Source organism: Passer montanus, unplaced genomic scaffold, assembly GCF_014805655.1.
Source record: "Passer montanus isolate IOZ18808 unplaced genomic scaffold, ASM1480565v1 scaffold159, whole genome shotgun sequence".
NCBI lineage: Eukaryota > Metazoa > Chordata > Aves > Passeriformes > Passeridae > Passer > Passer montanus.
This window is the reverse complement of record NW_024363049.1, coordinates 737,322-760,487: the sequence shown is the minus strand read 5'-3', so window position 1 is coordinate 760,487 and position 23,166 is coordinate 737,322. Positions and strand designations below refer to the sequence as shown.

The 23,166-nt window shown below is 52.8% G+C and overlaps 1 protein-coding gene across 8 annotated transcripts in view; it reads left to right on the top strand.

Moving 5' to 3' along the window:
• The window catches only part of LOC120499183 (protocadherin gamma-A4-like), a 48,683-nt gene extending 25,814 nt beyond the window's left edge, over window positions 1–22,869 (top strand). For 7 of the 8 annotated variants that reach the window (XM_039702717.1, XM_039702711.1, XM_039702715.1 and 4 more), the window contains 3 exons: window positions 1,863–1,921; window positions 15,687–15,775; window positions 20,478–22,869. In XM_039702717.1, coding sequence (XP_039558651.1) covers window positions 1,863–1,921; window positions 15,687–15,775; window positions 20,478–20,704 — 375 coding nt within the window. In that variant the 3' untranslated portion in view covers window positions 20,705–22,869. The remainder of the gene's footprint in view (window positions 1–1,862; window positions 1,922–15,686; window positions 15,776–20,477) is intronic. The other variant, XM_039702710.1, reaches the window with a different exon arrangement.
• Window positions 22,870–23,166: the final 297 nt, after the last annotated feature.

The following is a 23,166-nucleotide window of genomic DNA, read 5'->3' as shown; positions in this document are numbered from 1 at the left end:
GAGGTGGGGGAAGGGGCTGAGCAGTGTTATAGAATCAAAGACTCTGTGCTTGTAGCAGTGGAGAGTTTCCCCTTGGCCCTGCTCATACTTGTTTCTATTTAAAGTGATTCTTAGCGTGGTCAGGAACAGGTTTTCTGGGGGTTTAACTTCTTGGTTCTGTTTAACCCATTTTTCCTACATGGCACATGAGCTGTGGTGCGGAGGAGGTTATGTGAAAGGAAAGTCTGCCTGTGTTTCTTTTGCTCAGTTTTAGACATGCCTTGTAGAAATTTCTCATTTCTTTAACCCCAAGTGTTATTAATTACTAACTGTGCCTTGGCAAGGGATTGTTTTCCAGCTTGCTCACGATGAGCGAGGAGCTGAATTCGGTATTCAGCACTAAAATACTGAAATGTCAGGAGTGACATTATTCACAAAGATCCTGGTGACCTTATGTGCCCTTGGGCTTGCAGAGGCTGAGGAGCGGCAAGCTTTGAAAACTTGAGCTGTTTGTACTCAGATGCCTAAATATAGATGTAGGTGACTGTGTTTAGCTGGAGCTTTTATAACTTCGGGATATAAAAAGTAAAGCAATTTTGTGTCACAAATGCCTGCCCTAAATTTGAAAATGGTAATTACAACAGGAATTCAAAATATGGAAGGGCTATTCAAAATATTGGGAAGGGCTTATCTAGTGCAGTATTGTGTGTCAGTGTGTGCAAAAATGCATATCTGAAATCTGGAGGGCAAGTCTTTCAACAGCTTCATTTGCATGCAGCATGGGGACCAGTGGGGCATCTATTTTAGGGGAGTAATTTATTCTAATATCTTCTTTCATGAGTATCATCAAAGCTGCAGAGAAATTAGTGAGAGCACATCTACTAAATAAAAATCTAGGTCAGCTCTACTCGTCTTCACTTTTCCTTAGTAATTGCATGTACAAGCAGAATAATCCTATAAAACTGATGTTTCACTATGTATGGACTATGAACTGCTCCTTCCTAAAATAGCTGAGGGAAGCATTGTCCTTTCCAGGTAGTATGTCATCACCCTGGAGTTCATTAAGATGATCATGATTTTCGGAAGTGTGTGTGTTTTCCTGACAGAAACAGTTGTGCTATTTAGTGCTTTCTACAAAGGCATGATTCAAACAGGAATATACAAGCTTGCTCCATGTCCTTCCTTATTTACAAAATGTTCATTGTCTGGTTGTAAAATAACACTGGCAGAGAGTGATATGGGGGCTTATTAATGAGGTTACAAAGTGTGCTGCTGTGTCTGAAGGTTATTGTGTCTCCTAAACAAATAAGGCTTTTTCCTCTTGCTGTCGGAAGTTTATTCTTTTTTCTGTGGACAGAAAAATATTGTAGTGCTCCAAGGCCACAACAGCTAGGAAAAGTCATTCAAATACCATGCATGAAAGCAAGATCTCAGGCAGGCCTTTTTAAAGACAGAAAAAGGAGAGATTGGGAAGGTCTGTTACCATTTTACCTTAGAGTATTAAGAGCATCTTTCTCAGTATCAATTAACTCTGCCACCCCCTCACACCCCCTTCCTCCTCCAAGCTCATTACTGTGGTACCACTGCTCCTGCTGAATTCATGCCCTTATCAGTTTATTTCATGCTTCATTTCTTTCACAGCCTGGTTTCCTGAGCTGCTTTGGAAGATTATTCTCTGAACAGTTTTTGTCATGCTTTTTGGTATTCATGCTGCTTCAGAAATACTCAAGAAAGGGGGAGGGGGAGCTTTCTCTTTGTTCTAATTGATTTGCTTCACTTGGACAGAACATGCTGATATTCCAGACTGAAATAATCCAGGATCAGTTCCCTTTCATTTTCAAAGGCAAGAATGGAGGTATTAAAACTCTTCTTTTTCTTTGCAGCAAGCTCAGCCTAACACAGATTGGCGCTTCTCTCAGACCCAGAGACCTGGAACAAGTGGGTAAGTGGCTCTTTCTTCATTTATCTGTGGGATGGAGGTTTCTTTTCTTGGTGTGCCACTTTCAGTGCTGGAAAGTCCATGAGTGGCAGCTCTGAGAGTGGGTGTCCCTGTCATTGATGGAGTCAGAAATAGGGCTGCTCCTGTGTCAGCTGTGCTTGGTGGGGGTGTGACAGCTGCTGGTGGCAGTGGTGTGTCTGGGTTTGGTGTCTGCACCTCAGGAACTGGAAGGAACTCCAGGTGAAGTCAGGAGATGGTTGGAGGAATGGACAGGGGGTTTCACAGAGAAAGGCCTCTTTGCTAAAGTAGATTCTGAGCATGTAAATTCCTTCCTGAGTCAAAAATCTTAATTCCTCTCCCTTCATGGAAGCCACTGGAAATCACTCCCTTTACCAGTCATGGAGCCTTGAGCTCTGTGCTGCTGAGGTGTGCTCACAGAGCCCCAGGATGGGTCAGGAGGAGGGAGCCACAGAGCTTCACCTGGTCCCACCTCCTGCTCAGCAGGGTCATCCCAGAGCACACAGCAGAGTTCTGGAAGATCCCCAGCGAGGGAGATTCCACCACCTCTCTGTGGGGCGTGTGTGAGGTCAGCAGAGAGGCCCCAGAGCAGAGCAGAGGCCTCCCAGGTGAGCACCCTGCTCCTGCCTGGGGCTCTCTCCCCTCTGGCCCACCAAGCTTTGCTTGTCTTGGTGCACAGCGAGAGACCACTGGCAACAAAATGTTGTTCTTTGCCTCTCCCATCTTCTCTCCTAGTTCATAAGCAGGGATCCCCTTCAGAGGGTGCACTCCCTTGAAAGAGAGAACTTTAACTGAGTTCCACCTTTCTCTGTGAATACCCCAGCCAGAGGTTACTGTGTGTGAGGAGACTGGCTCCAGGATAATTTATATGTGGAAAGATTATATCTTTTGAGGCATACCTGAGGGTTATACTCTCTGAATAATCAGGAGTGAATCTGGGTGATGTGCTTGCTCATCTGGCTGGCTCAGGCTCTGTGCTCTGCCATTCCTGGTGGCCACTTGAGCAGCTCCTGTGGAGTTTAAAGTGGTGACATGGGAGTAGTGGGTGCTGGATTTTGGTGTCAGAGCTTGCAGTTAAACATCTGCAATTAAACAGCTGCTTGTGCCTGACTCTTTCCCTGGGTCTGGCTCAATAATAATGTTATCAGAAAATTAAGAGATTGCTATAGCCAACTTGTTGAAGTGATTAAACTTTGCTATTCCAGCTGATAAAGCTAAAATGGAGTGAGTGTTTGATGTAATTAGATTAAGTGTTCATAGTAGAAGCTGGCCTTGGACTTTAAAGTGAAGCTATAGCTGGAATGGTTTTCTCAGAGGTCTGTTGAGCTCCCCATCACTGACAACATTTTAATCAAGGAAAATCTTTCTAAGCATTTCTGCTCTAGTTCAAATGACAATTAACAAAGCCCTGTTAATGCAGAAGTGCAGCACAGCTGCTGTAATTGTTTTGCTGTGAGAAGGCAGTAAATGAGCCCCATCAGAGCAGGCTCTGCTCTCCCTCTTCTAGCATCGTGCTGGGGCTCCTCAGGGCACAGAGCTGGTGCAGCCCAGGCCCCCTCAGCTCAGTGACAGGGGCTTTCCTCAGCTCATGGGACAGTGACACTCAGCTCAGCTCCCAGCCCCTGCCTGGATCTGTTCACCAGCTCCATCCCCTTCCCAGTGCCTAAGAGAGAGCAGCAACTGTGGTGTGGGAAGAGAGAGGGCAAGAGGAAAGGCAGCTCAGAGTGTGTGTGGGGAGCTGAACGAGTGGGAAATGTTGGTTCTGGTGCATGAGGCACGGTGTCACTGCTGAGGATCTGTGACCTGGGTGCCCAGGACAGCCCCTGGAACAGCTGCTCTTCAATCACACAATGGTTTGGGTTGGAAGGGACCTTCAAGCTCATATTTTTCCACCCCCTGCCGTGGGTAGGGACACTTTCCTCTGGACCAGATTGCTCTGAGCCCCATGTTGTGGCAGGGGGTCCCACAGCACGGGCTGAACCCTGGCTTTGGAAAGAGATTTTGCTGAAGCACAGGCTGCTGCTGAAATAACTGGAAAAACTCAGTGGATTTTAATTCCTGCTGGTTTTCCCCACTTGCCTGTGTCCACATTTGCAACAAAACTCCTCTTGCTGATTTAACCCCCCCCTGTTTCTTTCATCCTGTTTTAAGTTAAATGAAGGGGGATGTTTTTAATCCAAACCTGTGTAACACTATTAAAGGATGGAAATAGAAAGTGCTCTCATATGTTCAGTGCCCAGCCCTGACATCTCCCTGGCAATCAAACAGGCAGATCCTGGAAAGCAGCCCACTCCCCATTGTGCTGTTCCCGTGCTCTTCCCAGAGTTTTGATGCCTGGTGTGTGAATTCCCCAGGCACTGCTGGGTAGTACAGGCATTAAAGAGGGGGCAAGTGCAGCTGCCTGAGCCCGGCTTGCTGTTTCTCTGCTGTTAAACCCTGTAAAATGTGTCTCCTGCTGACAGGTGAAGCTCTGTAGCACCACGAGCTCTCTGAAGTGCAGGGCTCTGCTTGGTGCTAGGGGAGCACAGCCTGCCTTTCAGCTGAAAATCAAAAAAAGGGATGTGCTCTTAACTCTATTTGACCCAAATTAATTAACAATAAAGACACAGCAGCTTAGGCCACGGGTTTGGATGGATCACGGGGGGAGCCTGGCACTGACCCTAAGCCAGAAACAAGCTCAAACCCGTGTTGGGATTTCTGCCTTGCTGTCTCCATGGGAGCTGGGGAAGAAACAATCCTGTCTTTTCTCCACATAGCCCTGCCCATCACAACAAATCCCACATGTCTCTGGGCACCTGGAACCAGGCAGAGCAGGGAAGCTCAGTGAGGCAGGGACCAGCTCTTGATCTGCTACATCACTGCTGCTCCAGGACAACAAAGGGAATCTGCTCTTTGTTCTGAAGCACAGGAGAGCTCTGGTGCACATGCTCAGGAGAGAGGAGCTCAGACAATATGCTCTGAAAATGTGGTAGCGAGGCAGACCTGAGCAAAACAGAATTAATCTTGTTTAGGAGAAATAGGAGGATAGGATGATTAATTTAATGATGTTTGTGGTTTGTTTTTCTTAAAAAAAACCACACCCATGCTGTCGCTGGGCAAATGGAGATGAATCCAGACTGATTCCAAGCAGCAGATGCCATTCCTGGATAAATCAGATCAGTGGCTCTAGCAGAGATTACAGTGATGAATTGGCCAAAGTGCAGTAAATGAATGGTCCAGCAGCATCTCAGGGTATCCCTGTGGGATCATCACTGTGGGGTTTCCCTGTGGGAGGAGGCTGCTGGTGTATGGGGGGAGAGTGGGGCTGGTACAAAGGACCCATCTTGTTGTTTTGGTTTGTTTTCATTGTTGTGCCCTGCATGTTCATGGTGCTGCCTGACCCTGGCTGCTCTTTGTTTTATGGTCTATGTGATGATTTGTTCAGGAAAACACCTGGCTGGAGGCAGGATTTCCTTCCTGAAGGAAGGGGAGGGCTCTGTGTTGCTCACAGGTGGACATGAGAGGGTGAGACAGGCCTGGGAGGCATCCTGTGGCAGGGCTGAGGACAGCTCTGGGCTGTGTGGGCAGGCTGGGAGGGGATGGCAGGCAGGAGACACCCCAGAGACAGCACCAGGGGACTCACAGAGGGCTGGGAAGCAGTGTGAGAATCCATGGCAACTCAGGGGAGGGAGGAGCACAGCGTGTAGAGAAGATGCAGGGTTGCCATTTCACAGCCCCCTTCCATTTGTTCTCTCCAATCCTAAATCCCCCTTTGTTAATGCTTCCCAAAGCTGTTGCTAGCCAGGCTTCCCCTCCCCGGCTGAGCACAGCCAATGGTGATGTTCACTTCGCTTCACTTGTTTATCAGACAGCATCACAGCTGCCCTGCCTGGCCCAGCCATCATCCCCCACCCCCAAACGAGGGGCTTGGGGCTCACAGTGGACATGCTGCAGCAAGAGAGAGCCAGGAAGGAAAAGAGAGACATTTTTTTTTGGTTTTCATTCTTTGTTTTGTTTTCATGCAAGAACTTCGAGAGTTGGGCTTGCAGGACTATCAACAGGCTGCCTGTGTGTGCTGGGGAGAGGAATAAAGAATAGTCCTTTAAGCTCTCAGGGGAGTTCTTGTGGCTCAAAGCATGCAGGTATTGCCAAGGTGGGGCTTGTGGTGTGTTTTTAGGGTGCATGACAGCGTACCAGGACACTGACCCCATGTGTGTGTCTGGGGGAACATCCCGGAGCAGCTGGGGCAGAGAGGGAACCACAGACATTCCTGGGCTTACCCAGCAGAAGGACAACTGGCCACAGCTGCAGGCTTTGCCCACATCCTTCCTAAAAATAAATAAAGGCAGACCCAGGGGTGTCTGGGGTGTCTGGGGCTGTTGCAAACACCGAGGAATTTACGCTGTGAGTTTGTGTTGTGTTGTAGTGGATCCAGCAGCAGGTGCTGCACAGCACAGGGCACCAGTGGGGCTGTGCAGATAAACACTGATGGATTTGCCTTCTGCTCATCCATGGAAAACGTGGAAGGGCACATTCCAGGCAGGCTGCTGGACAGGCTGCAGCTTCTCACTGACAGGAGCAAGAGGAGCAGCAGAGGGAAGTGCCCCTGTGGCAAGTTTAGGACATAATTACAATCCTCACATTGCCATCCCAAACACACCCCAGGGTTAAGCCAGCAGTGGTATTTGCTTTGCCAGGTGTGCTTCCACACATTCTGGGTGAATGATGAAGTTGTAACAGTGTCTGGGCTAAAATTCCTGCTTCTTCTGCCTGGGTTGTATTTGTGTGCCTGTTCAGTGTTCAGTAGTGATTGCTCCACAGCTCCTGCAGCGTGTGGAGTGTGGAGCTGCTCTCAGCTGCCTCCCCAAGGCCTGGGGAAGGTGTGAGTGGAGCCCTGCAGCCTGAAAAGTCACAGCAGCCCCTGGAATACTATTTGAGGGCATTGCTTTGAAGGAACAGCCATAATCTAAGTGACAGTGTTCTCCCAAGAGTGAGAGCTGGCTGTGACTCTGCGTGCAGGGACTCTGAGTGCAAGAGGAGTTGTGCCAGTGAAGGAGCTCTGCTCTGAAGGGGATTTCCCCCTGCCAGATCCTTGGGGCTGAACTGCTCAAATCACCAGCTTCTGCCACATCCTGGGGAACCTGGCAGAGAAGTTGTCTTTTTGGGGAGTATTTGGGGTGGTAGTTTGTGTCCAGTGCTGAAGCCCACACCAGTCCCCAGCCTGTTTGTGTGGCTTTCACTCAGCAAACACCTCAGATGGAACCACAGAAGTCCATGAGGGGCCAGACTGTTTTATCTGCCAGGTTTGACCTGGTGGGCTGTGGAACAGAAAAGATTGATGACAAATGAGAGCCTCATGGGCTGGAGCGTGTCCAGGGCAGGGAATGGAGCTGGGAAGGGGCTGGAGCCCCAGGAGAGGCTGAGGGAGCTGGGAAGGGGCTCAGCCTGGAGAAAAGGAGGCTCAGGGGGGCCCTTGTGGCTCTGCACAACTCCCTGACAGGAGGGGACAGCCGGGGGGTCAGGCTGTGCTCCAGGGAACAGGGACAGGAGAAGGAAAAGGCCTCAATTTGCACCAGGGCAAGTTAAGATTGGATATTGGGAAAATTCAGGGAGCTGGGAAGGGGCTCAGCCTGGAGAAAAGGAGGCTCAGGGGGGCCCTTGTGGCTCTGCACAACTCCCTGACAGGAGGGGACAGCCGGGGGGGGCAGGCTGGGGTCCAGGGAACAGGGACAGGAGGAGGAAAAGGCCTCAATTTGCACCAGGGCAGGTTAAGATTGGATATTGGGAAAATTTCTTCTCTGAAAGGATGGTCAGGAGTAGGAGCAGAGACCAGGGCAGTGGTGGAGTCTCTATGCCTGAGGGGATTTGAAAGTTGTGCAGATGTGGCACCTGGGGCTTGGGTTAGTGCTGGAATTGTCAGTGCTGGGTTCATGGTTGGACCCAATGATCTCAGAGGACTTCTCCATCCTAGCAATGCTGTGATTTAACTACTGGGGTTTCCTATCAACCCTACAGACAGGGCACTGCTTTTAAAGGACTCTGAGGCTGCTCAGAGCCTGGCTTTGCTCTGGGCGTGGGCTGCAGCCTTGGGTGCAATTTTGGAGAGGATTTGGGTTGCTGGGCAGACAGGAGTTGTTTTGATATTGGGAGCAGGACTTTTCCCTGGATAACTCCTCTCCCTCCCCCTCTTCCTGCAGAGCTGATCTGATTTTGGGATTGGAAGCTGAAGGTTTTTGTAGAGATGTGTCCTGTCCCACCCCACCTCCCCTTCCAGAGTCAGGAGACCACAGAGCTGTCCTCTCTGTCACCTGTGAGCACTCCTGCTTGCTGAGGCCACCCTTTTGGCTACCAACAGCCCAAATCTCAGCAGATTCAGTATTTGGGCTTCTTTCTACATCATGGAGCCCTTTTAAACTGAGTATTTCCTTCCCTTATGGACCATTCTGGGCCAAAAATCCCTTTATCTGCATTTATCATGGCCCTTGAAGTCTGAACTTTCCAGATCTTGCCAAGTGGGACAAAAGCTGCAAAGTCTTTTGTAGAGGAAAGGAACTATCCAGCTGATGGGATATGTTTCTCACCCCAGAATATCAGGGGTTTCATCACCAGTTTTATGTATAGAAAAGCTATTTTAGGTAATTTAACAGGTGCTACGTGCATTAGTTTAATTTTTCTCCCTCCATCTGCTTCCTGCACAGCTGAGCACATGCCATGGCCGGCTGCAGAGATGGCTCTGAAAAACAGGCACAACACCTTTCCAAAGAATTTCCCAAAATATCCTTCCTGGCATGTCTGGGACATGGATGGTGGCAGGATGGCCTGGGGGAAATAATTACTGGTCTCCTTCAGGAGGGTTAGAAGAGTTCCAGGGAGAGGGGATGCTGCCCTGGCCCCATTTTAGGAACATTGAGGGCTTTTGTTCCGCCTTCATCCAGCAGAGCAGCACCCCAGCAGCTCCACGGGCTGGGAGTAAAGGCTCCCCAGCCTTTGGGAGCTGGAAACGCTCCCCCCGCTCACAGATCCTTGCTAACATTTTCATCTTTGCCAAGTCATGGTCTCAAAGCCGGGCTCCAGCCAGGCCTTGGAGCTGCGTGACAGAAGTGGCCGGGAATGAGCCGGGGGCTGGGGAAGGGCCGGCAGCGTCCCCTGCCCGCGACAGGGAATGGTGGCACTTCTGGAGCTGCTCCCGGCGTTCCGGGGGCTGGGGAGGGCGGGGGGCGCGGGGTGCCGGCCTGGGGAGTAGGACAGAGGGATGCTCGCCCTGGGCAGTGTCCCCAGGCTCGGGGAGTGTCCCCAGGCTCGGGCAGTGTCCCCAGGCTCGGTGAGTGTCCCCAGGCTCGGGCAGTGTCCCCAGGCTCGGGCAGTGTCCCCAGTCACAGGCAGTGTCCCCAGGCTCGGGCTGTGTCCCCAGGCTCGGGGAGTGTCCCCAGGCTCGGGGAGTGTCCCCAGGCTCGGGGAGTGTCCCCAGGTTCGGGCAGTGTCCCCAGGCTCGGGCAGTGTCCCCAGGTTCGGGGCTGTGTCCCCAGCTCGGGCAGTGTCCCCACACGCCTGCAGCCCAGCGGAGGCTCAGCCCCGGCAGGGACGGCTCTGCTCCCTCTCACTTGTCACTTCGCCAGCCGGGGAAGGTTCGGGCTGAGATTTTCCTGCCGCTGCTGCCTCCGGCTGGAGCCGCGTGTGGGAGGCAGCGGGGGATGGGGAGGAAGCTGGGAGAGAGGGAGAGAAGGACAGGGGGATGGGGAGGAAGCTGGGAGAGAGGGAAGAGAAGGGCAGGGGGATGGGGCAGGGGGACAGCCCGCAGCGAGCAGGGGATGCTCGGGAATGGGAATGGAGGAACGGGAATAGGAATGGAGATAGCCTGGCTCCGGGAGCTGCGAGGGGAAGGGGAACTGCCGGGTGCTGCCCGAGGGGAAGGGGGAGCAGCACCCGGGGCTGCCGTGTAAATGGGAGCGAGAGGAGAAGTAAATCCCAGTCACAACTCCTTGCCTGGGCACAGCCAGGAGCACGGGCTGGGAGAGGGCACTGCCCCAGGAGCCAGAAAGCCCCAAAAAGAGAGGAGAGAGGATGGTGAGGGTATTCCGGGAAAATCCCCAGCCCTTGCCCTGCCCACAGCCCTGCCAGGCATCTCGTGGTGCCCTGGGGCACTGAGCTGCCCTCTCCATCCCTGGGGCTCTGACAGCACCGCTCTGGCACGAATAAACTCTCCCAGTTTGTTGTGGCGCTGCTGGGACTCGTGTTTCCAGCTGCAGAGCAAGGAAAACAATTTTTCAGGAATCCATCGGGCGATTGTGCAAATAAATGTTTGCGAGGCCTTTGGCTGCCATAGCGATGAGCTCCATGGCAACCCCGCAAGGAAATGAATAATTCTGTGCTCGAAGTGGAATAATTTTGTGCTGGAAGTGGAAGATAAAAAGGGACCTGATGGCTGAGGGTGCTGCAGATGAGCTGATGAGCAAAGCACCCAAGTGCCCCCCTGGTGCGGGTGCCTGTGCAAGCTCTGGGTGGTGGGGCACTGTTGGGATGCAGATGGATGCAGTGGGGTTTGGCAGGGCTGCCAGAAAAGCCTTTTGTCTGGTTATTCCATGATTCCACGGAGCCAGGTTTATTGAAGGCAGCTCCAGGGCGTGCAGAGGCTGTACCTGCCTCTCCTGACACAGCACCTGGCCTGTGGTCTGTGTCCACCATGCCCTGAGCCCCTGTCGATGCTGCACCCCCGGGCTTGTCTCAAATGTGGCTTTGATTCCTTCTCTCAGTTCTAGCTCCGCTGGAAGCATTCCTGAAAATAAAAGCCAGCTCTTTTCTGAGCTTTGAAGTGTGGAGTAGAACTGAACAGAGAGGAAAAAAAAAATCTATCCTATGGGGGATGGGTTTTTAGAAAAACACCCTATTGAATCAACAGCATTTGTATTAAAACCAGCCAGTCCTGGACTATTTCCATAGGAACCAGGCCTCCCATTCCGGGCAGGCTCCCTGCAGCAGCACCCAAAGCTGTGGAGGGGTGGGGGGCAGTGGCAGGGGGGCTCTGGGGTGTGCCCAGCCCGGGCAGGGCAGCAGGGCAGGGAGGGCTGCTCATTGTTGAGTCAGTGATTCACAGCTGTGACTCACAGCCCCATCCTATGGCCGTGGAAGGCAGCCAGCTCTGGCCATCAGCTGTGTGCATTCTCCTCTGTGAGAAGTTATTTTTGGATGTTTTTAGATTACAGCCCTTGGGTTTTTTTTCTGTGCCTCTGAATTCTGGATGATTGCGCTGCAAGTAATTGAGACACTTGAATTTCCTGCTTAGAGAAGTGAGTTCAATGCCTTTTTTTTTTTTTTTTTTTTTTTTTTTTGCAATGTTAAGGCATTTCTAAAATAGCTTTTCTACGTGGCGTCATGCGGAGCAGGCACACAGCTTTGGGGCTCTTTGTGCAAAATTCAGGAACACTGGGTGCAGTAAGGGTGAAAAAAGGGACATGGGTTGTCAGGTTGAACATGAATCCCCCGTGCACCTTTGCTGTGGTGGAGACTGGTTTTACTGGTGAGGTTGTAGCCAGCAGTTCATTCCTTTTTTTTTTTTTTTTTTTTTTTTTTTTTGCAATGTTAAGGCATTTCTAAAATAGCTTTTCTACGTGGCGTCATGCGGAGCAGGCACACAGCTTTGGGGCTCTTTGTGCAAAATTCAGGAACACTGGGTGCAGTAAGGGTGAAAAAAGGGACATGGGTTGTCAGGTTGAACATGAATCCCCCGTGCACCTTTGCTGTGGTGGAGACTGGTTTTACTGGTGAGGTTGTAGCCAGCAGGACAAGAAGTTGCCCTCAATTCCCACACCTGGAGCACTGTGCCAAATTTTGGGCTCCTCACTGCAACAAAAGCAGGGCCACATGAGAGCCACCAAAGTGATCTGAGCACTGGAGCCCGGGGCAGGGTGAGAGGCTGGGAGAGCTCCTTCTGCTTGGAAGGTGGCACCTTGGAGCACTGCAGGATCCTTAGGGACCCTGCCAACCCAAACCATGGCAGGGTTCTAGGATTTGTGCCCCTCTTCCAGTCTGATTTTGTGATCCCACAGGGAGTTAAGGGGAGGTGGGGCTTTGGGTGTCCCCCAGAGTGGAGGGGCTGGTGAGGCTGATGCCAGGAGTTCACGTGTTTCCCTCACTAAGAGCACAAGGCAGGAAAAGGCTCTGAAGTGCTGCCCATGCTGAGCTCAGTCCTTCCCTGGGACACACAGCTCTAACCCAAGAGCTCAGAACAGTCTGGGCAAGAGCCACGTTTCTTGGTAGAGCCACCCCCCTTGGGAGGGTTGGGCTGTGCCACTCAGACTGCAGGGACTACCCAGACCCCTCATCCCTCCCTTTCCAACCCATTCCTGGCCAGGTCTGGTGCCCAGGGGTGCCAGCCCTGCTGCCTGTGCCTTTCCACGTTTCTTGGTAGAGCCACCCCCCTTGGGAGGGTTGGGCTGTGCCACTCAGACCCCTCCCAGGCTGCAGGGACTACCCAGGCCCCTCATCCCTCCCTTTGCAACCCATTCCTGGCCAGGTCTGGTGCCAGCGGTGCCAGCTCTGCTGCCTGTGCCTTCGTGCAGCCCTGGGGCCAAGGGCATGGGCTGGGCAGCTCAGTGGGGTCAGGAATCCTGACCACAGGTGAGCCTTTCCTTCCGTGCATTCCCACTGCTGTAGGACAGAGGCTTTGACAGGAGACAGGAGGAATGTCTGCACAGGGGAACCTGAAGGAGTTGCCTGAAGGAGGGGTGGAAGAGGAGGGAAGAGTCTTTTGGGAGGTGGAAAATGTGATGCTGGCACTGCCACATCAAAGAGGGAGTTGAACCTGAGCCTCTGATTTCACAGCAGAGTTCAAACCACCGGAGTATTACATTTAAAGGAGAAAAAAAAAAAAAAAAAAAAACCAAAAAAAAAAAAAACAAAAAAAAAAAAAAAAAAAAAAAAAGAGTGATTAAACACATGATAAATATTCTGGTTTTGATTTGACTTGAGCTGAACTAGGAGATAAAATGCTTGAAATGTTGTCAATACTTTTGAATTAAAGAGGAAAAAAAAAAAAAAAAAAAACCAAAACAAAAAAAAAATCAAACAAACAAACAAAAAAAAATACCCAAAACCAACCAAACAAACAAAAAAAACCCACCCAAACAAAAAAAAAAAAACAACAAAACACCACCAACAACAAAAAAAAAACCCAACCAAACAAAATGCATGTGATACTTCCTTGTGCTTTCTCTCCCCCATCTCTGGGTGCCACCATCATGTCAAGGCAGCTCCCAGAGACAGGATCAGCGCCTGGGAGGCTCAGGGATGTTTCTGAGCAGCTTTCCTGAAGCCCTGAAAACCCTGGGAATCTCATATTCCCGCTGGGGTTGGGGCAGGAGCTGCTGGGGTTAACGGGTGGCTGGATGGGCTGTGGTTTGCAGTGGAGCTCAGGTTCCTAAGTCCTTTATTGGATCTCGCCCGGGGCTCTATTCCCAGCCCTGTTTGTGACATTAGCAGGTCACTGCAGCCCCGGGGCTGTCCCCACCTTGTCCCGGCACGGCGCTCGGGGGGCAGGGGACCGAGGATCTCACCACGGAGGAATCACCTGGGAGGGGAGCACGCCTCGCGTCTGGCTTTTGGAACCGTGCCACCAGCCAGGGCGTGCAGCAGGGCTGTGGATCGTGCCCGGGTGCCCCGGGAGGGCAGGCAGCAGGGATTTCAGGATGCTGCGGGGTCGTGCAGGGGCAGCCTCTGCCCCACTGGTGCTTATTTGCATCCCCTAAAGATTAAGTGGTGTGGGAGCAGCGCCCTGTGCCCGGCTGGGGATGGCTCAGGCACGGGGTATGGAAGGGGAGGGATGGTCCTGTGGTCCTGGCTCGGGTCCTGCACATCTTTGGACAAGTTGCTTAAGACTGGATTTTGTGCAGAGCACCTGGGAGTGTCTGCACAGCATCCTTGCAGACAGATACTGTGTTTCTAAGGTAGTTGGAGCCAATATTCAGAATTCCAGAATGGTTTGGGTTGGAAAGGACCTCACAGACCATCCCATCCCACCCCTGCCATGGCAGGGGCACCTCCCACTGTCCCAGGCTGCTCCAAGCCCTGTCCAGCCTGGCCCTGGGCACTGCCAGGGATCCAGGAGCAGCCCCAGCTTCTCTGGGCACCCTGTGCATGGGGCAGGATTTCACAGGGATGCTGAAAGCTCACGTGCTTTCAAGGCTTCTCTCCTTGCAGAGCTTGGATGCAGCTACGAGGTCACTGTGGCAGGTACAACCTTCAAGAACAGCGCCTGCGGGTCCGTCCCAATTCCAGAATGCCCATTCTGAGCCTGCTCCGTGTGTGGAGGGGGCACTCAGGCAGGGGGATGCTCAGCAGGGCGTGAGGAGCCCATCTGGTGCCCAGCACGTGGCACTGAGCTGGCACCGGCCCTGCAGGGTGCTGAGTGCTCAGGCCTGGGGCTGCCGGGGGACACCCCGGAGCATGGCTGGGCAGGAATTCAGGGGCTGGGCAGGAATTCAGGGCCGGAGCAGGAATCTGGTGGCTGAGCAGGATGCTGAGATCTCAGCAGGGCTTCAGGATCTGAGCAGTGTTGGGGTCTGAGCAGTGCTGGGGTCTGGCAGCTCCTGAGCTGGGACCACAGTGCTGGGGGAGCCTCCATGCCTTGTAGCCTGATTGTTTGAACATTTTCCTGGGAAATGGAGTAAGGTTCTTTCATGGCAAGGGCTTTCCAACCCCACATCCTCCCCTACCTCACTTCAGCAGAGCTCCCAAGGGAGCCAAGGGGTAAATCCTGGAATTCCAACAGATGGAAAGGGCTGTGGGTGGTCAGAGCAGGGACTGGGAGAGGAGACAGTGGTGATCCGAGTGGTGGGGTCGTTTAGGGACAGAGCAGAGGGGACCCCAGGAAGCTGGTGAGGTGCTTAGGAAGTGTGGAGGCTCTGGAGGGGCTCTGGGAGCACAGCCCTGAGCAGTGAGCGGTGCCTGAGCACAGCTGACACCTGGCAGACATGAAAGCCCGGCTTGTTAGCCTGCACACAGAGTGCTGATTGTAGCCTTGGCCACAAAACCTCCTCAGCCAAAGTCTGTCATCACCCCCTGAGTTCTGCCAGGCTGATCTGTGGCGCTCAGCACCCCCAGCAGCCAAGGGGAACAAGGCCCAGATGCTGCCTGCTCTCCTCCCCCTGCAGCTCCAGCCCCCCCAGGACTGAGCTTGGACTCTTTTCAGAGCAGATTCTGTGGTGCCAGGCAGCTGCTCTGTGATGACCCAAATTCCCACCACACTGTGGGGTTTTCTCTCCCTCCCTCACATGAATGAAGCTGCAGGATGGAGTTGTAACCTGAAAGAGCTTGAGAGGTGCATCCACTCACAGCCTGCAGAAGGGCAGAGGCCCTGGGCATGCAAGGGTGGATATGCACCTCTGGGGCTTTAGGACTGCAGTTTTTGTGACATGACACTGTAATTTTGGCAGTGGATGACATTATATCCCATGGCAGGGTGTTGGAAATAGATCATCTTCACATTCTCTTCTGACCCAAACCGTTCTGTGATTCCATATTGGTGGGGTTTTGGGGAGAGAAGATGCTTGGCTGTGGCCTCTGAAGGCAGCAGGAGTCAGGGAGGTGTTGCTGGATGCACCATCGAGCTCCCAAGTGCTTTTGGTGGTTATTCTTCAAGAGCCTGCATAGGGATGGCCACCTCTGAAAGGGTCTTGGCCCCTGAGTGCTGTTTATGAGGATTTAAAGCATGCACTGCTCCAGCCCACTCCTCCTGACTGAAGTGGAGTAACTTATTGTTTGTTTTCTTTTCCCACAGCTCCCAGAATGGAGAGGAAGCTGGAGCCTGGCCCAACAACCAGTTTGACACGGAGGTGCTCCAAGCCATGATCCTGGCTTCAGCCAATGGTTGGTGTCCATCAGCATGGGAAAACCCTGACTCCTGCTCTGGGGGGCCCCCGGGTTCATGCTGACAGATAAGATGCTGTGGGACTGATTTATCTGGGTTAGCTGGGCTGGCTGCAAAGGATCTGCCTCAACAGATCCCAAAGCTGGTGGAAAAGCCCTGTTGTCCCTGCAGAGAGAGGGGTCAGGAGGATCCAGGGGGGAAATAAATGACTGCTGTCCCTGCAGAGAGAGGGGTCAGGAGGGATCCAGGTAGAGGAGATACCTGGTTCCTGTAGACAGGGACACTTCTTCCACCCAAACTCTGCTTTGTACTGAAACAACTCCACCTGGCTGTGCTGGGGTTGTGCTACATGGAAGAGCCAGTCTGGAGTTGATGTTTTATGGACTACTTGGTTCCAGAAAGTCGCAGTAAATTAATCTTGCTGTGAGGTGAGGGGGAAGGAAGGCTGGGAGTTGTGTGTGGCTGGACCAAGGGAACCAGTGAATGCCTGACTCAGTATTCCCAACAAACCTTGTGTGCACAAGGCTCCCCGAGCCCCTCTGCTGAGCCATGGGCTCACCAAGGTTTCCCCCACTGGCTGCTGCTGCCTCCTTGCAGTTGTATGTACAGGGGGGTGGTTTGGAGTCGTTTTGGGTTGGTTTGTTCTGGTTTATGGCTGTGCAGAAGCCTGGGGCAGGGAGGGATGTTCCCACAGTCTCCATGGCTTTGTGTGAAACGAGGACAATTATCATTCTGTGCAGCACTATGGATAAAGAGCCTGGTTTTCATAGAGCCTTTATTTATAAATACCTTCAAGTCTTTCCCCCCTTGATTTAAAAATAGAAGCACAGCCATAAAACCCTGTGCAAAATGCTTAGGATGTTTCCTTTGAGCTGTTCGGAGGGAAGGAATCTGAGGGAGGAGGAATGGCTTTAGTGTTGCTTTCTTGGAAAGCTGCTGCAGCTGAACTCTGCTGCCCTGCAGACACCAGGAGACAGCTGCCCTGGCTGGGGAGGGGGACAAGGTCTGGGGCAAGGGAGTTGTTTACACTCAAGAGAAAGAAACCATGTGAAAATGTGTCTTTGCTCTGAAAAACGACCATGGAAAAACAGCCCTTGGGGTTGCATGTGGTTACCATCACCCGGTGTCTCCAGATCCGGTCTCCGTGCTGGTAAATAAAGCTGTTTTTCTGGCTGCTGCTCCAGCAATCCCCCGGATCAGAGCTAAGCGGGTCCCTTCCAGGTTAAGCAGCGACTTTGGTGGAGCCCCGGGCCCTATTGCAGCAAATCTCCCCCAATCCACAAGGCTCGAACTGTCCCAGCCTCTCCCCCGGCTCCGGGGGTTGGTGCCATCAAATCCCTGCTGCAGATAATGGCCTTCCCTGATCCGTCCTGCTCGGGCTCTTTCTGTGCTGGGTGTGTGGATGGGGACCCAGCAGCAGTTTTTCCCTCCAGCACAGTGTGTTCGTGTCCCCCTTGCTCTCTGTCCCCTTCTCTGCTCTCTCTTTAAGCCAATAGTGTTGATTGGAGTGGGCTTTGATTAGGGGCAGCGCTAATTGCCCATTAAGCTTTGTGCTACCCATCCCTGGGTGTGATTTCCTGGCCATTTAAATAATCCTTATCTTTCAGTGTCACCCGCTGAGCTGTGTTTGAGCTCCGGGGTGACGAGCGGCTCACAGCAATGCCTTGGATGCATCCTTACCCTGGGCCAGGGGTTTTCCTTGGCTTCAGCAGGAGGCAGCTCTGGCAGGCCAAGGTGCACTATCCAGTCCTTTGAGGATTAAATCCCTTCCCCAATGGTTCCATTACCATCACAAGGCAGAGTATCTGGGGACCTGATTTCCCCCAGGGCTGTGACCTTGCTGTAGGGTTCTGCCTCCCTTCCCAGCCGTCCTTCCTCTGGATCTTCCTGCCTTGCAGCTGGGAACAATATGAAAAACCAGTGTTTGGAGCAATCTGGATGGGCAGAGGCAGCTGCCGGGACAGCCCAAGGAGCACAGATGCTCCAGGACACCAGACCCTCAAGCACAGACATCCTGTCCTTAAAATACTCTGGCTCCAGGGAGAATTTAGAGAGGTGCCATGGATGGTGGGAGAGCAGACGGACAGGCAGCCCGGGCAGGTCCTTGTCCCCCCGGGCAGGGGCAGACACGCTATATTGGGTGCCCTGAAAGCCCCACCAGCAGCTGCAGCGACACCTGCTCTGGGGCTGCCTCCTCTGCCCGCGGGGGTGATGGAGCCGCTCGCTGGTTATTTTTGCCAGAGCCCACATTCTTGTTTTCCTCCTCAGGACGGTTTGGGATAATCACAGGCTGCTGGTAGAGGCTGAGTGTGACCTTTCCAGCGACAAGAGCTCAAGTGCTTTGCTTGGCAAGAGCACCTCGGTGCCCATTTATAACCCCCTGTTGTTGCTGTTCTCTCTTCTTTTCAGCCTTAATGTCAGTGTTACCTAGAAACAGCCGGTCGCCCTTACCCGGGACCGCCTGGCAGGCTGGGAACTTCACAGTGCCCGTTCTCCCTGCTGGAAGCTGTGCTGAGACTGCAAATTAACTCATGGGGACTTGGGTGGTGCTGGCACCCGCAGCCCTTCACTGCTCAGAGCCCTGGGGTGCCCCGGGGGACACAGGGCAGCAGTACCCGGGGAAGGGAAGGGAAGGTGCCCGAGTCCACCCAGCCTCTCGCTGGGCTGACTCCGGCTGGGACAGGCCAGAAAAAATAATTAATTCTCCCCTGCCTGGAGGCTGTAATCTGTCATAGTTGAGACGGAGACAATACAAAGCAACACACTCCTTTTTCAGAAGGCTTCAAAACATTTTTTTTTAATATAGCCTGCATGCTTTTTATACATTCTTACAAACCTCCTAAGTTTACACTTTACTCATTGGTCACAAGAGACGGACAAAGTGCTCATTGGAACCCTGCCTGGAGGCTGTAATCTGTCATAGTTGAGACGGAGACAATACAAAGCAACACACTCCTTTTTCAGAAGGCTTCAAAACATTTTTTTTTTAAATAGCCTGCATGCTTTTTATACATTCTTACAAACCTCATAAGCTTACACTTTACTCATTGGTCACAAGAGACGGACAAAGTGCTCATTGGAACAGGCAGTTGCAGGTTTCTCTTATTTCTCCTTCTTTCTTTCTTGGTTTCTATGTCAATGACCTTGGTAGAAAATTCTTTCAGGGGTAAACATGGATCCTCTTATCAGACTTCTCTCTGGCCCACAGAAGTTGCTGTGAAACCTCTTCCACAGTAGTCCACCTGTGAGATGGTCCCTGCACATCTCCAGTCATCCCATCCCATGGGGGTCATTTCTGACACCTCCCTGGGTGTGGCCTTGAGTTGGTCACTAATGAAATGAGCTGCTGCTCAGGCGAGTGAGCCTTAGCAATAAATATCACTAATTACAGACACATCTCCCCAGCACAAGGTCCTGTAAGCCCTGTTGGGTCTGGAACCCGTTTCCTGGGGACTTTGGAAGAATTCTCCTGCAGGGAATGCTTCCAGAGCAGGAAGTGAAAGGCATTTCCCTGTTTGCACCCCACAGCCCTGCCCTGGGACACAATATCATGCTTGTTTTCAGCCTCGCTGTGTTTTCCTCCCTGCCCGCTCCAGCCGAGCAGCTGCAACTTCTCAAACTGCAGTTGCTTCATCCTTCCGACCCCTGCAAAGGGAATGTGTACACAGCCATATTTCAGGGGATGGTGGGATGCGATCCAGCTTTTTGTCCAGCTTTCTGGCTGCCTTAGCCACCTCCATCTGCTTAGGGGAAAGCAAAGGCAGCACAGAGGCGTGCACAGAGCTGGTCTGGAGTGAGGAGAAACACGAGGGGACCCAGCCCACCACCTCTGCCTGTTATTTTTCTTTGTTCCCACAATCTCTCTGCCTCTGGAAGGAGGGAGCAGCACCCCTGGGCTCTGCCTTGGGCTCTCTGGGTGCCCTTGCTGGGTGTCTCCACCCTTCAGGCGAGCCTGGCCCCAGCCATGGGCATGAGGCGCTAAAGATGGGAGACACAGTGTCTCAGACAAAGGCTGAATTTCAGCAGACCATTTCTGAGCCTGGCTGTGCAAGGATCGCCCCCTGAGCCGTGCACAGGCAGCTGCACTGGAGCAGATCGTGCAGCAGCTCATGGCAACAGCATCACTCGAGCCCTGCCATCCCCCCTGCCCGTTCTCCCCCTGCCTCCGTGCATCCCCCATCTCCATCTGGTCTCCAGCATCCCGGGGGGCCCTGCGCCCCTCCCCACTCCTCGCTCCGTGCTGGAGCTTTGCATAGCGACAGGAATGAATTCGCCTTCCCCTCCCCCTGCTCCCGGATCTGGACCATCAGACACGCTCTGGCATTGATTTCCTTCGTGCTCGGCTTCCTAGAGCCATTTTGTGGTATTGCAGGGGAGGGGTTTTCTTTCTCATCTCCCGTGTCCTGCTCCCTGAATAAACCTGGCTGGAGAAAAATACCGCGGGCAGGGTTTTAAATGCGGCGGAAAAATAAATAAATATTGAATTTCCTTTAATGCACCCCTAATGGTGTGACTGCACAATGTGTTTGTAATGGGCAGTTTCGGGGGGAGTCCTGTGCCAGGTCGCCCTGTGGGGAGCTGAAGGGTGATGTTGTTTTGGGTCTGACACCCTGTGGGGCTGCTGGGGCTTGGGGTGGGGGTCTCCAGCTGGCTTTAACATCCTGCCCTTCTCTTTCCCCCCTTCCCCGGCGTTCCCCACAGAAGGTGCCGATGGTAACTCGACCCTGGGCGGCGGCAATGGCACGATGGGGCTGAGCGCTCGCTACGGCCCCCAGTTCACCCTGCAGCACGTCCCCGACTACCGGCAGAACGTCTACATCCCGGGCAGCAATGCCACCCTCACCAACGCCGCCGGCAAGCGCGACGCCAAGAGCGCCGCCCCCGCCGGGGGCAACAAGAAGAAATCCGGGAAGAAGGAGAAGAAGTAGTGAAGAAGAAAAAGGAGACCTTAGAGCTACAGGGCAGCCGGCTCCAGCACTCCCCCAAAACCACAGCCCAGGCCGGAGGACGAATGTGAATTTATTTTTTTTGTGGTGCAAAAGCAGGAAATGCTGCGAATGTATCTCGTCATCATCAGAGCTGAGAGCAGGGGCTCGCTGCTCTCAGGTCTCGTGATGAAAACCAATCCGGAATCTAAACCGAACGCAAACAAGTGCCCTGTGAATAATGTTTTGTACAATCCCTCGGGTATTCGAATATGCAAGGGCAGAAGGTCTTTTGCCATGTCTTTGGATCCAATTTGCTCGCAGGTAGTCCAAGAAAGGCACAAGGCTTGTGCTCGGCTTCGCCCAGTGTAAATAATTTTAATGTGGATCTTTTAATTTATAGCCCTTCGGCTGTTTTTTGGAAAGGAAAAGGAAGTTCTTAGCTTAGAGCCCATGCTCCAGTTCTTTGCTGTTAAATTTTCCATTCGTAAAATTCACCCCCAGCCAATGATAGCGATGGATTTTGGAATTTGGAAGTTGGTAGGGAGTGCTTCAGTTCCTGCTTACCTGTCATCTGAAAAAACAAAACAAAAAAAAAGTGTTTATATTGCATGAGTCAAAGGGAATATGGCAAAGCTGCATCCTAAGCATTTTTAATTATTTTTTTTAAGTGTAACCACTAATGGCCTGAAATATGATAAGGAAAAAGCCCTCCAGCTGTGTGAGAGTCAGGGAATTCCATGAGGAGCACGCCGAGGTGTGCGGCAGCTGCCCCGGCAGTTCTAGGGGTCTCCGAAGAGCAGACACATCTCAGTCCTTCTTTGCAGTAAATATTTATATGTACAGTCGATGTTCTTATGGAATTAAGGCTAAGAGAGCCTCGCTCCCCGCGGCCAGGCCTGGCCGGGTGACACGGGGACAACTTCACTGTCTGCACACGGTGTCTGCATGCACGTCCCTCACCTCACAGCTGCACTGGCCAGCAGCCCCACGGACCCGCACAGCCCCGCATGCCCGCGTGGGGTGGGCACGCCGGCAGCCGCCCGGGCTGCCCTGGGAGGGGTGGGAGGGGGTGGGATGGCTCAGGCGGGCTGGGGAAACTCATTATTGCTTCTAGTTCGGGCCCCAAAGGTTGTTTGGGGTGGTCGGGCGGTTCCGGGGGTCTCGCCCAAAGGTGGATCCGCGGGGCTGCCGCTGCATGGCTTTGGTGCAGAGTTGGTGGCTGAGTAAGTGATGGTTGTTTCGGTGGCGTTGGGGGACCAGATCCAGACAAGGGACCCAAGAGCAGGGGGTGACGCTGCGAAATGGGGGGCGGTGATTGGGGGCGTGACACACGGGGCCAGCCCGGAGGGGGAGGCGATGCTCCCGCTGGCTTTGGGCTTTGTACCCTGCGGGGAGAATGGAAGGATGAGGATTAGAGTTTCTCCATGTGCCCATCACCAAAGCACCAGGCCAGCTTCCCATAGCAAAGCAGCTCTGAGCCCCCGGGAGAGGCAGGTGGGGGCTTTGTGTAGCCAGAGCCAGGAGAGGAGCTGTGGGGTGGCCCGGGAGGGGACACACCGAGTTTCCCAGGGGGGTGTGTGTTGTTTTTTTCCTTTTTTAATCACTAACACGTAACTCACCCGAGCAGATCCAGCCCTTTCAGCCAGGCTCTCCCCACCCCTGCCCCCTCCCCACACCAGGGCAGCAGGAGCATCCCTCGTGTTTCATCGGGATCCAGCCACCTCCGTTGCTGGCTGCACTGGGAGCGGCTCCCACCCTGTCCCCTGCAGCTGCCACCTGCCCCTCCCCTCCCCAAAAATGCTGTAGCTGAATTGTAGTCTTTATATTTTCTTTTTAATCTGCAATCTGAGGTAGCGTAGTGAGTGTCGTGTATTTAGTGGCGTGTTATTTTTAATTGCAGTAACTAACTTGTGGACATCAGTATTTTCAATTTTCTCTGTATCTTCTTTCCACGTGGTCTGTGCTCCGAGTGTGCGTGAAATGAAACACGTTTGCCCTTTCAATGTGTCTAATATTGAATTATACTTATATATTATATATATGCTTATATCCTTCTTATACCCATATAGACCAATGTCGATGTGTTACACGCAAGTTTTATACTCTAATATTTATATTGCTTTTTTTCTTTGGGAAAAAAAAATAATAAAATGGTTTCTTCTGAATGAATGGTATTTATTGTGGTGGGAAAAGGGAGGCACAGGTGGGGTCTGGCCATCCCAGTGCTGCTGACAGGGGGTGGTTCAGCCCCTGCCTGGCTCCAGCAGTGGGGATGCTCTAGGGGTACCCCCAGTCTTGTGCCCCCAGGCCTGTTCTGGTGGCACCCCCATCCTCTGGTCACCCAGGCCTGTGAGTGGAGGGTGGCCTGGCCATGGATTGTGGCTGAGGACACGATGGGGTCGGTAGCTACAGCCCCAAGAGGCTCCAGCTGCCCCTCTCCATCACTGGCAGGCATCTGGTCA